Source organism: Vidua chalybeata, chromosome 19, assembly GCF_026979565.1.
Source record: "Vidua chalybeata isolate OUT-0048 chromosome 19, bVidCha1 merged haplotype, whole genome shotgun sequence".
In the NCBI taxonomy this organism is placed as follows: Eukaryota; Metazoa; Chordata; class Aves; order Passeriformes; family Viduidae; genus Vidua; species Vidua chalybeata.
Window position 1 is genome coordinate 6382012 of NC_071548.1, and position 18036 is coordinate 6400047.

At 41.7% G+C, this 18036-nt stretch overlaps 1 protein-coding gene and 1 long non-coding RNA gene across 2 annotated transcripts in view; one reads left to right on the plus strand and one right to left on the minus strand.

Annotated features, from left to right (window-relative positions):
* FASN (fatty acid synthase) overlaps nucleotides 1–15161 on the plus strand; it is a 40733-nt gene extending 25572 nt beyond the window's left edge. Inside the window, 22 exon segments of the mRNA XM_053960699.1 lie at nucleotides 55–219; nucleotides 415–533; nucleotides 625–779; nucleotides 1115–1318; nucleotides 2347–2497; nucleotides 2999–3027; nucleotides 3030–3081; nucleotides 3083–3177; nucleotides 3703–3822; nucleotides 3963–4085; nucleotides 4894–5117; nucleotides 5438–5639; nucleotides 6610–6761; nucleotides 7254–7345; nucleotides 7489–7640; nucleotides 7936–8178; nucleotides 9673–9861; nucleotides 10389–10616; nucleotides 11030–11250; nucleotides 11782–11880; nucleotides 12009–12260; nucleotides 13329–15161. Coding sequence (XP_053816674.1) covers nucleotides 55–219; nucleotides 415–533; nucleotides 625–779; nucleotides 1115–1318; nucleotides 2347–2497; nucleotides 2999–3027; nucleotides 3030–3081; nucleotides 3083–3177; nucleotides 3703–3822; nucleotides 3963–4085; nucleotides 4894–5117; nucleotides 5438–5639; nucleotides 6610–6761; nucleotides 7254–7345; nucleotides 7489–7640; nucleotides 7936–8178; nucleotides 9673–9861; nucleotides 10389–10616; nucleotides 11030–11250; nucleotides 11782–11880; nucleotides 12009–12260; nucleotides 13329–13466 — 3405 coding nt within the window. The 3' untranslated portion in view covers nucleotides 13467–15161.
* Nucleotides 15162–15182: 21 nt separating this feature from the next.
* Nucleotides 15183–17953, minus strand: LOC128797803 (uncharacterized). The gene is made up of 3 exons (XR_008434239.1): nucleotides 17552–17953; nucleotides 16469–16656; nucleotides 15183–15341 (listed from the first exon to the last, which is right to left on the minus strand). It is a non-coding gene; the product is annotated as an uncharacterized LOC128797803 (long non-coding RNA).
* Between the last annotated feature and the right edge of the window lie 83 nt (nucleotides 17954–18036).

Sequence of the window (18036 nt, forward strand, 5' to 3'; positions counted from 1 at the left end):
GAAAAATTGACTTTTGACATTGCTGTTAATTTGTTGCTTTGCATGATTTGACAGGCACAGTGGGAGAACTTATTCAGCAAAGCTTCACTGAATCTTGTTGCCATGAAGAAGTCATTCTTTGGCTCAGTTATTTTCCTGTGCCGTCGGCAAGTTCCTGTCAAAACACCTATTTTTCTGCCAGTAGATGAGACGAACTATAAGTGGGTTGAGTCCTTAAAGGTGAGAATTCCTGTGTCCTAGGTATTTGAATTTCCAAATCATTATACTTTCTAAATGAGATATTTAGTAGTGTTAAAAGAAGACTGTGTGTGTTCAGTTACTTTTAATAAAATAGAAGTTACTAATCACTACCAAGGATATGAGGGCTATTTTCTTTGTAGTTCCTAGTAAAACAGTTTGGGGTTTGTTTTGTAGGAGATCTTGGCTGACCCATCAGAGAAGCCTGTGTGGTTGACTGCCACCAGTTGTGCGAACTCAGGAATTTTGGGAATGGTGAACTGCCTTCGCCTTGAAGCAGAAGGCCACCGAATCAGGTATGTAAGCGTGTCCTTGAGTCGCATCTGGGAGAGATTTGTGTTAGCTTCTTTTCAGACCTATAGCAAAACAAACAACTCTTGTCTTCAGGTGTGTGTTCATTTCCAACTTGAACCCTTCATCTGCTGTCCCACCCACGAGTCTTTCTTCCCTGGAGATGCAGAAGATTGTTCAGAAGGACCTGGTGATGAATGTGTATCGTGATGGAAAGTGGGGCTCCTTCAGGCATCTTCTATTGCAGCAAGGTACAGTCTTTGAGAGCTGAGGATCACTTGCAAGGCCTTGAATCTGAATGAACTTTGAATAGAAAATGAGTAGCTATTGTTCCTACAGTTACCTTTTATTATTATTTTTAATGAACAATTTTGAATTCTGCTTCAGCTCAAAGTTAACAGTAGCACACTGTGGTGCCAGGAGGATGGATAGGCTATTTAGGGCATCAGTAGTACTGCAAAGCAAGAAAGGGCTCTCTGGATAGCAAATGGAGGAGAAGGTAGAAATTGCAAAAGGAATTTACTCGTTTTGGAGAGCACGTACCTTTGTTAATATGTGTAAGTTCTTACTGTTCCTTCTTCTGCAGCACAACCTCAGGAGCTGACAGAATATGCCTATGTAAATGTGCTAACTCGTGGAGATCTCTCATCTCTTCGCTGGATTGTCTCCCCACTTCGACACTTCCACACAGCTGATCCCAATGTTTTGCTCTGCAAAGTCTATTATGCATCTCTCAACTTCCGGGACATTATGCTGGCCACAGGGAAGCTTTCTCCCGATGCTATCCCTGGTGAGTTAAAGTTACACTAGAAGGATATTGTTGTTCTAGAACTCATCTCTTGATTGTTAGTTATGCTAGATTGTATGCCAGAAAGCATACTTTTGAAAAGGAAGTACAGCCCTGCTACATGGCTGTACACCAAAAAGTTCCCAAGTTCTGCATCCAGTTACAGTTCCATTTTTTAAAATATGGCACAATTAACAAACCATGCTCTGAGAAATGTTGCTTGCCACATTGCACAGATACCAAGTGTGAGATAAAAAGTTTGATGGAGGTTCCAGAGATGGGCATGGTAAATACCAAGGTGAGAATGTTGAAGTTTCATGCTGCCATGCCGTTGGACAAGCTTGGATTTCAGAGAGGAAAAATGCACAATGATGTAATTGCCTGTTTACAAAATGGAAGTGGCATTATCTTCATAGCGAGTTAAGAATTAATGTAATGTGTATGAAATGGTTTTAAAATACGTATTTAAAAGAGAGGGGATGGAACATGTAAAAATTTAGTGATTTGAGTATGGCTGGGTTCTCCTTCCTGACTGAACCACCTGGCATAATGGAAGTTGCCCCTGTCCATGGCAGAAGGTTGGAAGTAGATGATCTTTAAGGTCTCTTCCAACACAAACAATTCTATGATTCTATGACTGATATAAGTGTCTGCCTAAAACATGAATTATCAAAAATTCATATTTCACAGTATATTTTTGCAGTGATCATCTTTCTAGTTTATGTATCATTCTTTTTCTGAGGGACAGAATTGCCTCTGAAACAAGATGTTTTAATGAAATTTCTCAGATGAAAACTGGAAACTAAAGCAATATCATCAAGGATAAATGCTTCTGATTTAATGAGACCAAGTCTTTTTCTGTTGCTCTTGCAGTGAGTCATTAACTATGACAGTTTATGAACTGTTTGCAGAAGAGACAAATCCCAGAGGTTTACACTTCCAGGGATTGCTGCTGTAGTAAAGGAAATTTAGAAGAGGTTGGTTTTTTTTGTTTTTTTTGTTTTTTTTAAAAGGTGTTAATGTTCTTTCAGGTAACTGGGCTTTGCAGCAATGCATGCTGGGCATGGAGTTCTCAGGACGGGACCTGGCTGGAAGAAGAGTGATGGGATTGCTGCCAGCAAAGGGGCTGGCCACAGTGGTAGACTGTGAAAAAAAGTTTCTGTGGGAGGTGCCTGAAAACTGGTAGGTCAGCTTCTGTTTTCTGGTTAAGATTTGCCTTCCTGCCTGAGGCTGATGACAGCCCTGATCAAACCTGAGTGCTGCACAATGGCTAGATTTGCCTCTGGCAAATGTTAACAGGGCTATAGTGTCCCAAGCAACTGTAGGGTTTTGGATTAGATTCACTGCAGGAGTTCAGCACTAGTTTTTGTACAGTGGCTTGCACAAGGTTCTCATCTTTTTTTGGGGGGTCTTAGCTTTGCGTGTTTCAGTATACACTGGGGTATCAGTGTTGGTTATGTTACTGGTTAGTTACTGAAATACTTTTGCAAAATAATGAAAACTGGCTGTGTTTGGCAGCTGTGGTAGTCTGCTCTATGATTGACACTTTCTTATCTATCTTATCTTACACATTCTTATCCGTCTCAGCAGTCAAACTTTTCTGTTGCAGAAAGGCAAATTTCATCAGGAAAATTTAGTAGTTTTTCCCAAGGCTAAAGATACCTCTTTCACTTTGCTCCTTAGGACTCTAGAAGAAGCAGCTTCAGTGCCTGTGGTTTATGCCACTGCTTATTATGCTTTGGTGGTTCGAGGTGGTATGAAGAAGGGTGAGAGTATCCTTATTCACTCTGGCTCAGGAGGTGTGGGCCAAGCAGCCATTGCCATTGCCCTGAGCATGGGCTGCCGTGTCTTTACTACTGTCGGTGAGTACTGAGGGCCCAAAGTCATGGGGAGAAAGAGATTATAGCTAATAGAGGAAGCGTGTGTGTGTACACATATTATATAAGTATATATACCTATTTAGGTATATACTTATTCCCCCCCAATGTGATCTACTGTAGCTTTGATCTAATTTCCAGGCTGAGAGCTGGTTACATAGTAAATACAGCTACTGACTCTGTGCTTGAAAATTCCACAGGACAGTCAGATTTATGTCTCTGTACACTATATAATCAAAAGACTGGAAGAAGATCATGGCTTGCTCATTTTACATTTAGTAATATGAATCCAGTGCCTGTCCATTGCAAGGCTCTCATTAGTTTCTGGTCCTTGCTCTATCTCATAAATGAACAGTAGCAACCAATTAGTCTGACATCCTGGGAGACTGAAAGCTTGGAGATGGCTTCTCAGACTTACAGTTCTTGGAAGAAAGATGTGCAGTGGAAAATGGGCTGTTTCATCATAAAAATTAAAATAGTGACATCTTTCAACCTGCCTTCTACTTCCAGGTTCCACTGAGAAACGTAAGTATCTCCAAGCAAGATTCCCACAGCTAGATGCTAATAGCTTTTCCAGCTCGAGAGATACTACCTTTGAGCAACATATACTTCGAGTTACCAACGGAAAAGGTGAAGTTCAAGAAATATTTTTCCTTTTTTTGTCAGCTAAGCCACATTATCAGTTGTGCATTCTAAAGACAATATGAGTCACTAGAAGACAGGGTTAGGCTCTCAGCAGAGTTAAGTAGATGTTTCTCCTTTCATTGCAGGTGTCAACCTCGTGTTAAATTCCTTGGCAGAAGAGAAGCTCCAAGCCAGTTTGCGTTGTCTTGCTCGACATGGGCGCTTCTTGGAAATAGGCAAATTTGATCTATCTAACAACAGTCAGCTTGGTAAGGTGGGGCATTGGGAAGCACCTCTCATTGGGTTTTAGCTGCTGCCCAGCACCCCCCAGGTGTCCTTTTCTGCAGGACAGCTCTCCAGCCTCCCCAAAATTTATACTTGTGTCTGGTGTTACTGAGGCTCAGGTGCACAATTGACATTTGTTAAATTTTGTATTGCTTATGATTGCCCAGTGTTCCAGTCTATCCAGACCCCTCTGCAAGGCCTCTTGTCCCTTAAGGCAGCAAACAGCTAAATCTACCAGTTTTGAGGGCACAGGGCAAGAGAACCCTGATTTCTCTTGGATGGGAAAAATTTTTGAATGTTGTAAGGTGATGTGTCAGTGAAAAATGAGTGTTCTCCTGTTGTAGAATGACTGCATATAGTGTCGACAGCCTGCTTCCTTATTATAATTAAATTGTAAAAGATCCTACAATATTGGAAAACCTTGCTATGAGGAAGAGTCTCCTGTGGAGATAGACATGATGTATGCAGGATTCTAGCTCCCCTGTGACTCTAACTCAGCTGTCACAAGAGAAAAAACATGTCCTTTTTAATATCAGACAGACCATGATATAGCTTGTCCTCTCAACACACAATTTTTTGGAGTGGCATTTCTGTGAAACTGGTCTGCTTGTAAGAGAAGAATGTAATGTTATGTATTGGAGAATATATGCAAGAATGAGTTTGGAAAATGAAGAATTCAAGCATCTGACTGCTTTACTCCTGTAAGCTGCCCAGAAATGCTTCTGGAGCAGAGGGTAGGCTCCATTTTGAAATGTCAGCAGCATCAGGTCATAACCAAGTTGCTTTTTCTAGGAATGTCTCTCTTCCTCAAGAACGTAGCATTTCATGGGATCCTACTAGATTCAATATTTGATGAGGGAAACCAAGAGTGGGAAGTAGTATCAGAGCTGTTGAAGAAAGGCATAAGAGACGGTGTAGTAAAGCCTCTGAGGAGTACAGTCTTCAACAAAGAAGAGGTAGAAGCTGCCTTCAGATTCATGGCACAAGGAAAACATATTGGCAAAGTTATCATCAAGGTAATGTGATAATGGTTTTGATTCTCTGATGCCTCTGGCCATCCTCTGGTGACTATTGGATATTTGGATCCATTTTGAGTTGAAGTTCTATGAGTAGGGCAGCACAGGGTCAGTTTTTACTGCTGACACTGTCACAATTGTAACTGCCAAGTCTGGCACTGACTCTACAATGTTCTTTCTCATTGACTGGAGGAGCATGGAAAGATAAGAGATGCATTATGTATCTGATTATCTAATTTTAACTACCTTTTTTTTTTGTGTGTGTGTGTGTTGTTTCTGGCTCTTGGTTGGGTTGGTTTTTTTTTGTTTTGTGGGGGAAGATCCAAGAAGAGGAAAAGGAGTATCCTTTAAGAAAGTCTGAACCAGTTAAAATCTCTGCAATCTCCCGAACCTCCTGTCCACCTACGAAGTCCTACATCATCACAGGGGGCCTAGGAGGATTTGGGCTGGAGTTGGCACAGTGGCTAATTGAGAGAGGAGCACAGAAAATTATACTGACGTCTCGTTCTGGCATACGAACTGGTAAGCAAAAATTGTAAGGAAACAGGGAATATGACTGCCTTTCAACAGACTTCAGTTTGTAGTTTCTCTCCATTTTTAAGTGTCCTGTTGGTGACTAATAATGTCTTGATCTCTTTTCTTTCCTGTATTATCTCACTTCAAGCTCTTGTCTCCTTTATTGTAAAGGAGGAACTATCTTTTAGCTTGACCTTTATTTCCAACTACTACTTTCCCCCTTTTATGCTTCCTATTTCTATCACTCATTTTCTCTCTTATACAGGGTTTATTCTGTAGCCTTTCTTTTACCTTTATGCCCTCTGCAGTGTCTGGATACCTCACTGACTTGTCCACTGGCTGTAGCATGTTGGATCACATGCCACAAGGAAGGGCCTAAAAACTCCTTGTTAAAGATACTTTGTTCCTCAAACTACATGTGTGGATGCTTACTCAGGCGTTAGTTTGATTACAGTGGCAGCATTGAGATTTATCAGTGCTAGTCTTCAGTATTTCCTCGTACAAATTCACTCATAACTCAACTGCTCTCTGTCTCTACAGGTTTCTTCTTTTGGCAAGTTCACAATCACACCACTTGCGTGTACAAACACATAGATCAAATACTACTTCTCAAGTTCTGTCTGTGCTACTATAATCTGTTGCTTTGCTCTAATCTAGCCAATTTTCCCAATCTCAGTACCCAAATTTTTGTTAATTTCTCTTCACAGTTGTATTTTTCTTTCCTTCCTTCCCCCCACTGCCACCCCAGCCCTTAGGTTCTCCCAATGCTGTTCTCTATTTTATCTATGTAGAATTTTTGAAATTCAAATTATTTCTAGCTGCTGTTCAAATTTTGTCCAATTTTTATCTTGCTGAATCAGGAATTATTTAGCTATCCAGTCCCTATCTAGTCAGAAAAGCATAAAGGAGCAGCTTAACCAAAGCCTTATGGTTGGGATTCTTCATCCCAGGCACTGTCCACCTTTATATTTTCTAGGCTACCAGGCTAAACGTGTTAAAGAGTGGAAGGCACTGGGAATCAAAGTGCTGGTATCTACCAGTGATATTGGAACACTAGAAGGAACACAGCAATTGATAGAAGAAGCTTTGCAGCTTGGACCAGTTGGAGGCATCTTTAATTTGGCTGTGGTAAGTGACAGAAATGCTCAGGACTTGTAAGAGGCAACATCCATTCACGTGACTAAAGGCAGTCAGGCTTCATACAATTTTAGTTAAGTTCTCTGTGTTTCAAAGGATACTATGCTTTGGTCTTACCTGGTGACTAAAGGCTTATGGGTCTGTTCCCTTGACCTGAGAAGCAAGAGTTATTTGGCCAGCGAGTTCAGTTCTGTGGTAAGATAAATGTTGCCCTAGCCTCCTGTGGACAAGAAAAATCCCATGTAGAGCTTGCCAGAATTTCTACAGTGTCAATACAGAAAAAATACTGAAAAAAGCAGACTTGGCAAAAGCCATGTTGTCTATATTTTGGGATATTCCAGATATGTCTGTACTGTGAAGTTATAAAAATGAATTGTGTAGCAATATCCTCTCATATCTCAAGCCATGTGGCATATTTAAACAGAGAAACTGGAGATACTGAAATTAGGTTTTTTTTTTAATCCCTCTTCTCACTCCCCATAGGTCCTTAGAGATGGCATGATTGAAAATCAGACCCCAGAATTATTCTGGGAGGTCAACAAGCCAAAGTATTCAGGCACCCTTCATTTGGATTGGTAAGTGTCTGTAGAAGGGATAAATAAGAACTTTTTAAAGTCAAGGAACTGATCAAGCTTAGTTGTTTTAGTCTTGCACTAGCCTTTGACAATGATACATTAAGCAGGTTTTTCTGATGGAGTTTTTCCTGCTCTGTTCCAAGGGTGACTCGTAAGAAGTGTCCAGACCTGGACTATTTCGTTGTATTCTCCTCTGTAAGCTGTGGAAGAGGAAATGCTGGGCAAAGTAATTACGGCTTTGCCAATTCTACCATGGAGCGTATCTGTGAGCAGCGACACCACGATGGACTCCCAGGTGAGATGACTTTACTCATTGCACAGTATAAATTATCTTGCCAGACATCCAGATGAGGACCAGCTCGCCAGAAACCTCTGCACTTATCTGGAGTGATAAAGTATGTTGAAGGCTGTTTTCTGCTCCTAGATGTTACCCTGAGTCATTAATGTGTGAATGAATACTGACCATTTAACAGTACAAAGGAAATGCATGCCTTAGCATAGCTCATTATTAAGTCCCTTTTTTATTAACTCCTGTTCCTGCCATGTGCTTTAGTTAGCTGCTTAGTGTGTTCTTCTAATTTCTTCTCCAGGCCTGGCAATCCAGTGGGGAGCCATTGGTGATGTGGGTATCTTGATGAAGACAATGGGAAACAAAGACATTGTGGTGGGGGGAACGATTCCCCAACAAATGAGCTCATGCCTGGAGGTGCTCGATGTTTTCCTGAATCAACCTCATCCTGTCATGTCCAGTTTTGTCCTAGCAGAGAAGGTCTCAGTGAAAGCTGAAGGAGGTAGTCAGCGGGACCTTGTAGAAGCTGTTGCTCACATCCTGGGTAAGTGCTGTCACTCAAGCACTATTGGACGGTGCCTACTCTCTCATTACTTTGGGAAAGTAGTGGTGCTGCTGTAGGCCCTCTGTCCAGCATCTCTTCCTGATCTCCTGTGGTGTGGCAATGTTGCTGTTGTGAGACTGTTGCTTTTTTTTTCCCTTTACACGGCTCCTTCTCTCAAATAAGGACTGTTTCTTTTATGGATTTTTCTCCGTTACTGTGTTTACATAGATACGCATATATGCTCCAGAGTCTTGGGTTTTATTTAGAGTGAACTGGTACCTTTCTCCAAATGGAGAATCAACAAGAACAGCCCCCAAGAGCAAAATTCTGGGACAGCACATAAGACAGCAAATACATAACTGATTTTCTGAGTACTGTTCCAGCTTTCAGACATTCACCTTGGTATGTCCCCATGCCACAAAAAATTAGCTTTTCTCTACTTACTGCTTAGCTGGTATTTTATTCACTTACCAGCTCTGTCTCTCATCCCATGTGAACATCTAGTAACCATAGCTTAACTATGCAGTACAAGTGCCATGTCCTGTCTGTCTTGAATCTGCTTTCTTTTACCATCGTGTCTCTTATTTTTGTGTTGGTACTCAATAATCGCTGTCAACTCTTGTTTACCATGTCCCACTTCAGTTGTCTCTATTGAAGACAGAACCATCTAGTGATCCTTTGTTTTCTACCAAAAAAAAGTACTGATTAATGAAAGAGAGTCTCCTGTGTTACTTAAGGAGTTGTGTGCAACTCACTGACAGCAAATCTGATCTCTCAGAGCAGATGCGGCTTTTAGAAGCAATAGGAAAGAGTCTGGGAAACCACACCAGCTATAGGGTTAGTTTGGAAGAAGAGAGTATGAAAGCAACAAAGGGAGGAGCTAGTAATGAAGCCTATATAGTGGGAAGGGTGCACAAGGTGGAGGAGGGGACAAAGAGCTGAAGATGCAGGTGTTATTATGAGAGGCCTTCTACGGATAAGGAAAGGGTGAGAGATTGAACAGTGTGAAAATGGAAGGGAAAAAGGAAAATGAAGCCTAAATGTATCACCTCCTCCTCCAGTGTCGTAGGCATCAAGTGTTGCAGTCAACCATCACTGGCACTGATAACTTTCATCTCATTGTAGCTGAGGATTAGTTGTATTAGGTCTAGGACTGCAGTTTCAATTAGAGCCTCCAGTGTGTGGAGTCTGTCTGGCTGACTGACAGTTCTGTATTTGGTCTAGAGCTGATGTGAAAATATTCACAGCTATTTAGTTGGGACTAATGTATCCCCTGTCATAAATCTGTGCACATTTAATATGTACTCTACTAGATCCCAAATGACAAGGTGGGGGTTGTAGAAGAGGTGGTTTATGAAAGATTAGATGATCCTGAAGCTCTACAGCTGCAATTTATTGAGATTGTAGGAGGTAGAACAAAGTGGAGAAGGCTGCTAGAGAGGCCTAGAGCTGAAAAGAAATTGGCCTTTTGCCAGCATGCTCTTTTGTTATCAGGGGTCCGTGATGTGAGTAGTCTGAATGCTGAGAGTTCCTTGGCTGACTTGGGCTTGGATTCCCTGATGGGTGTGGAGGTGCGCCAGACATTGGAGAGAGACTATGACATCGTTATGACCATGAGAGAAATTCGACTCCTTACAATCAACAAACTTCGTGAACTTTCTTCCAAGTCCAGGACAGCAGAGGGTAAAGTGTCTGGATTAGGGTTGCTACCAGTCACCTGAGTCCAAATAATTAAGCTTCCAATTAATTGCTTTCATCTCTAGTGACATAAACCTCTATCAGATCATTAAATAAAGTTATAATTGAATAGTTTTTTAAGTGACAGACATGTCACAGAAGTGTATTGACCACTAGGACAGGCCCATCATTTCTGGGGGCAGGGTATACAAGCAAGGCAGGTGTGAAAGCTGCTTTCTTGCTTGGCTAGCAGCTGCATGCATGAGTACTCTTATGTGTGGGATGCAATTTGAGATCTTTTACTTGTCTGGGGAATAAACAATGTAATGTCACGCTCACAGGAAGCTAAAAGCAGTTGTTGCAGAGCAACTGACAGTAGGAAGATCCCTGCCTCTATGACCTGATGATGTAGTGAGGCAACAGGCTAATCTAGGGCAGCCCTAGCCCTGAGGTTGTCCTTCAAGAGTATGGCTAACATGACCGAGACTGACCCTGAAGCTAATTGGGTTTGTCTGGTGTGCTTTCCTTCAAAGAGCTGAAGTCATCCCCACTGACGAAGATAGGCCCAGGCAAACCTCCGAAACTAGATTTGAACAACTTACTGGTGAACCCAGAAGCACCAACAATCACTCGTCTCAATGATGTTCAGAGCATGGAGCGCCCTCTTTTCCTTGTTCACCCCATTGAAGGATCCATTGCAGTTTTCCACACTCTGGCCTCCAGACTTCACATGCCCTGCTATGGGCTCCAGTGCACAAAAGGTATCTCTGTTCTTCAGCATCTTGAATTTGCAAACATAACATTCTGAACTGTAGTTGCTTTTAGAGAGGGCTTTGTTCCTAGACTATTAAAGTTGGAAGAACAAGTATCAGGCCTATTAGTCTGCAGAGGGTCATGTCAAACATCTCAGTGTCGAGGAATAATAGATGCAATTGAAGAGTTATGTATACAAAAGTCAAAGCATCCTGTTCAATCTGTCCTTGGAAAGCAGCAATATTACTATTACTTGTCCTAAATGCAAGTTGTTAACAATAATTTAGTAATTTACCTGCAAAGTAACCTACATGTTTCCAACAAGATTGTTTCTGAAACATAAAACATGAAAGCATGAAAACATAATTTGTCTCTGCCAGTGTCTTTTCACCAGTCTTTCTAACTCACTTCCATGTTCTAGCCGCTCCTTTGGACAGCATCCAAAGCCTGGCAGCCTATTACATTGATTGCATGAAGCAGATACAGCCTGAAGGACCTTACCGCATTGCTGGATACTCTTTTGGTGCCTGTGTAGCCTTTGAAATGTGTTCCCAGCTGCAAGCACAACAAAATGCTTCCCATGCACTCAACAGTTTATTCCTTTTTGATGGGTCTCATTCCTTTGTGGCAGCATATACCCAGGTAAGGGGCACAAAGAGAATCTTCTTTCTGGGGACCATCCTCTCTCATTAGGGCTCATTTTTCTCAAAGCTTACTATTCTAGATATGAGCAATCTGAAAAGCTGACAGACTTTTATTCACAGGGATTTTGGAAGACAACTGTAGACAGTTGGATGCTTAGAGATGGCTGAAGGGTAGAAGCACGTGAGAGATGGTCTTCATTAAATGGAAAGAGTTCAGGCACAAATGTTGCTCTTGCTATGAAAAATCATAATATGTCTTCTGGAAGATCCTGGTGTCTGCAAGTCAAGATTGTCTTGTAGTAGTGCGAGGGAACCTTGCTTAAGGCTTCCCTTTCATTTCCATTGTACTTTAAAGAATACTAGGCTCTTGGCAATTGCCACCTGTGGATTTGCTTTCTAATCTGTCCTGAAGGGATTTCCCCCCTTCCTTTTTTTCCCAGTTCACACCTTTGGTTCTAAAATTGTTTTTATCTGACTTAACATCAGGCACATTCCTCTTATGTTCACATTGTATTTTTCTCTCTTTCAGAGCTACAGAGCCAAATTGACCCAAGGAAATGAGGCTGCACTGGAGACAGAAGCACTGTGTGCCTTTGTTCAGCAATTTACGGGCACTGAATACAATAAGGTACTGTTTCTTATTTTCAAGATCCGTATGTCTTGATATTACACAAGACGGTGTATGTTTTTTTGTTTAATGGAGATGGATTCTCAACTGTTGAGACTAATGTGAAAAAAAAATGTTAATATTTCCAGCTGCTGGAGGTTCTTCTGCCCCTGAAAAATCTGGAGGCTCGTGTGAATGCTGCTGTAGACCTAATAACTGGGATTCATACAAACATCAATCGTGAAGCACTCAGCTTTGCTGCTACTTCATTTTACCATAAGCTGAAGGCTGCTGACAAGTATATACCAGACTCCAAGTATCATGGGAACGTGACACTGATGCGGGCAAAGTCTCACAGTGAATACGAGGAAGGTCTGGGTAGAGACTATAAACTCTCAGAGGTCAGTTGTGGGCCCACTGATGACTGTTGAATTTCTTCTGATATCTGGGGAAGCCAAAGGAAAACATGGGAAATCATCCTTACTGAGAAAAAAAAGACAAAACCAACCTTGAAGAAATTATTGTTCTGGAGCTCCTGTGCTCTAACAAGAATTAGAAGTCTCCAAAAGCAAATGAGTTTATTGGTTCCAGGCATTTTCTGTGGGTAGTGAGGGTGAGAAAGTCTTGCCTCTATATAGGATGTGTTTTCTATAGCTGATTCTTGCAGCTCTCTAGAATGACTTTGGATAATAAGGATGTTAAAAGAGAGCAGTCTCTTTTCACTGTAGACCCTGAAGTTAGTTCACAGAATGAGGGCAGCCTTCTGAAGAGCAAGTGTCAGTCTTCTGATAATAAAAGCAGCTTTTTCTCAGTTACCTTTTTTTCACTTAGAAGCTAGTGAGTAGTTAGAAGTGGGTTTCTTGTGGGCTAAAAAAACTTGGGGTTTGTCCTTTAGTCCAGATAAGGTCACTGTTCTTGCTCACATACAAGGGTTAAGTTGGTGCAAATACCAGGGAAAAGGAAGTGACTGTCAGAATTCCCTTCCTGCTTCTGGCATCTCCTATCCTTTCAGATATCTAACTTAGTAATTATTGACTAATTTATATGTTATTAAAGTTACATAATGAGCTTAAAGGAAGATTTGTGGTGGTGGGAGAAGGATGGTGGGGGGGGTGTGTTTATTTGGTTTACTTAAGGGCTTGGAAGTAGCTACTTTATCATTCATTCTTTGATATTGCAGGTAAATTATTCTTTTGGTACTAGGTTCGTTAACTTTCTGCCCAGCTTATATTTGAGTGGATCACCTGTCAGGCTGTCAAACTATTGTGCTTTGAAACACTGGTTCTAAACAGTGCCCCACAGCTGATCTGTAAAAATGTGTCAGAGTAAAACCGGTGCCATTTTTAACTGAGTCCGATAGAGACAGTGGTCTAAATTATGAGTAACTTAGAAGACTAACAAACCCAAAGTGGCTAGGTGACCAGCTGGTTGGAAATTGTGAATGAAAAATTTTTCTTTTTCGTACACAGGTATGCGATGGGAAAGTATCTGTTCATGTTATTGAAGGAGACCACCGCACCTTGCTGGAGGGAGATGGTGTTGAATCAATTATTGGGATTATCCACAGCTCACTGGCAGAGCCACGTGTCAGTGTCAGAGAGGGTTAACTTCTACTTCCTCACTGTCAATGACGAAGAAAATGCCAACAACATTCCTAGTTATGACTGGCCCCAAGGAACTCTTCCTGTTCAACATCTCATCTGCTCTGCTGCCAGAACTGGGAAGTCCAGCTGGACTCAATTGGTCTTTTTCTGTCTCTGTCTTGCTTATCTCTTCCTTTTACAGCATTTATGGGTTCTATCTCCTTCCTTTCCTATGGCTGTTTTTCCCCCTAGTCTCCCTGTCCATGTTAACTGTAGTGCTGTGACTCTGTCACTGTGCACTGCAATGAAGGTTCCCCACAGATGGTTGCTTCCTACACCCTTGGCAGTATAAAAAAACAAATTTAGGAGTAGATTTCTTGTGCTTTATATTGTTTTTGTCTTAACAGTATTCCAAAGGGTATGTGATAGCACTTGTTGACCAAGCCTAGTGAACAGGGAGAGGAGAGGAGCTGCAGGTGATTTTGGAGATACTTTTTATCTGTGAAGAATCTGTCTGCAGTTTAGGTCAGAAAGAGAATTCCATTGAGGGTTTTGTAACTATATTTTTTAATTTGCTATATTCTAAGTATTTATTGTGTCAAACCAGAGACTTCTTACTTGGTTTTAATTTATCGTGGGTTATAGGAACAAAGAAATATCCCTTTTTGGAGGGGTTTATTCTACAAGGGACAGTTGCCCATCTTTGAAATAATCTAATTTCTTGGGGTGGTTTTTTTTGTTTGTTTGTTTGGGTTTTTTTGTTTGTTTGTTTTGTGTTTGTTTCTTTCTTTCTTTCTCTCTCCCACTGCCCCACCCTTTTCAGAAAGGAATAGGTAGAAGGAAGGATTCTTGCCATTATGTACTCTTCAGGAGAGAAGGGGGCCTAAGGGATAGGGTGGATGGTTTGACAGATGCCGCTGTCAAATTGAACAGCCATAACTTGGGCATGATAAAAACAGGTCAAGCTGTCCCTAGGCAGATACTTTGTTTATATTTGTGCAAGGTTCTGTGGCCCGCTCTATCAGAACCTTAGTAAAGCATTAAGATTATTCCTTTACCTTATTCCTTCTCATCTCCAGTCTTGCCACCCAATGAAAAATTTGGAATGGGGAGGGCAGGGAGTAGAATTCCTTAACAATAACTGAACAAATCCTCCCACCTCTGCTCTCCCATAATCAAAGCTCAGGCAAACATACAAGTATCTACCCAAAGCCCATATATATTTTATTTAGCACATGGCTTAAGCCTTGCATTCATTTTCCTTTCAGTAATGAGACTGGATATCCCACATAAATTAGCTAAGTAATCAGTTTGATGGTCTGATTTTAATATACAGTAGTATCTTTTTAAAGGAAATTTGCATAAAATTGAATTGGAAAATTTCTTGCTATGCTGGATCTGTTCTTTCCAAAATCAGTAAATCCTTGTTACACTTATGATACAGAGGAGACCTGAGTAGCAACAAAGCACCAACTAGGAGGAGCTATTATGCTTCTCCAAACTGCTGTAAAATCCTGGTTCTCTCCATCCCCCAGTGAAGTGTTCTGGTGGTACAGGAGCATTCCAGTAATAGGAACAGATGGCTCTTCACTGCAGGTTCTGACCTAGTGTCTTTTGCTTATACCACCCTCTGTTGATAGTGGCTGGGTTAACTGATTTTAGTTTTATAAAGTATTTCTTTTGTGAAATTGAAATAAAACAACATAATGTCAGCTTAAACCATTTTGAAATGTCTTGTTCTTTTTTTCTTTTTTTTTTTTTCTTTAATTAATACTTTTTGGTCTGGAGAGTGTCTTTCTGGCTTTTCTAGTATTAAACAGAATTCATCATTGGTTGGATTTTGAATTATTTTCTACCATCATTTCTTAATCACATGTTTCATCTGGAGTCTCTCACTTCCTGACATAAAGCAAAAAAACTGCTGTTAACATATCTGATTTGTAGCCTGTAGAAATAATAATAGTAATAATAATAATAATAATGAAAATAATAACAATGAAGGGCTTAGTATTCTGAAGCGTGGCTTCTTGTTGCCATGATTTTGCTACTTTAGATACAACCAATTTACAGCCATAATATTGAAGTGGGAACTTTTAGATCTGCTTTAATTTGGAGTATTGGACAAGACATTAATACTCCTGCCTCAGTTTTCCCATCTGTAAAATGGGAGAATAGCGTCTACCTCAGGGCCTCTCTGAGGGTTAGGCAATGGGTATAAATGCTCTGAAGTTTTAGGTATGATGTCTAAGTGTTAGACAGTAAGGAGGGAAGTGTGTGCTGTGTGAGGGATACTGCATACTGACGCTGGAGTGACTGTATAAGCTGTGTGCGTACACCATGGGACTTCATTACATCTACTGCACACTGTCCCTGCACCTACTGGCATTGGGTACTACATAAAACAAAACAAATGGGGACTAGGTGGGTTTGGTTTAACTACTAACAGTTGTGAGCCTGAAAAAAGGGGAAAGAATCCTACTTGTGCTGGTTATATTAGAAAAAGTAGAAGGAATAAGAAAGGATTAAATGTAAAGCAAACAGGTACAATAGTGCTGTGCTAACGTGTGTAACATCTGAATGGACTGCGTGGAAGGAGCAAGGACTAATGCTGTCCCTTCTGTTGAAGCAGGAGTTTGATGCATTCCCTGTATAAACAAATCTGTATGGTTTCATCTAAGCAGAGCTTGAAAATACTGTTTTAGTCATAGAAGTTGCTGAAGAATAACTTACAGCTTATATACTGTTAATGCTCTTGTGATTGTTATTTGAAAAGCAGAAGGTTGTTATGTTTAGGGCTTTTTTCCCACATAATTATCTGATTATGAGCTGCTGCCATGTAACCCATTATTATAACTGGCTGCTGAACACAGTGTGCCAAAAATAAAAACCTTATTTAGTGCTGGTATTGCTTATTTCTTAGTAGCCCATCAGATTAGACATGTAGAATAATATCAGAAGGCAAAATCCAATATTGCAGTTTTTTGTTTTGAGAAGAAAAGGACAGAAGTGAAGTCCCTCACACCTACCCTTCTCTGTGAAACTGAAGTGGGGATTCTTGTCAGCTGATGCATTCCATCCTTTGCAGATAGCTTCTCACAGCCTAAAACCATGCTGATTTCAATCTCAAGACTGAAGAGCAGTTCCTGACCAGGGAACAGTTTAGGCTCACAAATGCACATTGCCATTTTGAAATGATGGACCGTGTACCTTAAATCTGCAATAGAAAGAGTTCAAGAGTTCAAGAACGTATGGTACACAGCATATGTTGTCACCAGTATTAAAGCTATTATTTTCCTTTTCTAGTCTATCACCTTAGAAGGCAAAGAAATACACCTCTCTTACTGAAGATAGAAGTAAAAACAGTGCAAGAAAGGCCACAGTTTAATAGAACTGGTTACATAAAATAGCACTACCAGAAAATGAAGTTCCCTGGTGCTGAGATGGAGGTCAAGTAAAACCCAAAAGATTTAAGGTAGAATAGGAAGCAGGTGTTTGTTTCTTTTGCACTTAAACAAGTTACCAGACATCATGCCTGCAAATTGGGGTCAAAAGAAAGAAAAAAATACCCCTGGAGCAGTTTCATCAGAGGAAAGGGGAATGCTGATAGCAGGGGGGCAGAGGCTGTATATTTAAAATAGCAACCTCGTTCTTTAGACTGCAGAGAGGTAATGAAAGATGGTAAAAATTAATTAGAAGCTTGAAATATTTATTGCAGCAAGTTCATCACAGCCATGAGTGCTAGAAAGTTGGAGGGTGGGGGGAAATAGATGCTTTGACAACGAATTTGAAATGTGAAGGCTTGTCAATGGATAGACTAACAGGCTTACTGAGCAATGGGAGTTTACATGTAACTGCTTAGGCTACGGTGCTTTGTTATATGATTTTGTTGAAAGTTTTCCTCTTCTGAAGAACAGTCCTGTAACTCAAGTTACATTGCTGGAGAAGAGATAGAGCATTTTTTATATGCTGGAATGTATTGGCTGAGAGAAGGACAACTCCTCCACTGTGCTCATCCAGGTGATGGTCAGTAGCTTTATAAAATGATGCAAAATGAACGATATGGTCATGGATGCTGTTATATTTGGTTTAGTCATGTGGACCATTTTCACCTCTGCCCCGACCATCCGACACCAAGGTCAGGACAGGCCTCTCCCTTTGTCCGAGCTCTTGCAATGCTCAGTCGCGGCGCTTCCCGTCGGCACGGGCTGCGGCGGAGGCCCCAGTGCCCAAAGACGCCTGGCTCAGGCTCGGCAGCCGCTGCCGCCCGGGCCGCGCTGCGTGAGGCGCGTACCGGCCGGGCGCCGGGGCTCCCGGCGCCGCCGCGGCACCTGAGGGGAGACCGCCCCCCGCACGGCGCCCCAGCAGCCGCTCCTCGGCGGGTTCTCAGCCGTCCCTCAGCGGCTCCTCAACCGCCCCCCATCCGCTCCTCAGCCGCTCCTCAGCCGCCTCAGGCAGCGCGGAGCCCCGCGGCCGCTGCGCCTCTCCCGCGCGCGGCCCCTGCTGGCAGCGCCGCGGTTTCTGGAGGGGACGGCGCGCGACTGCACCGCTGAGCCGGCCGGAGCGAGATGGCGGTGGCACCGTCCGGCTGCGCCGG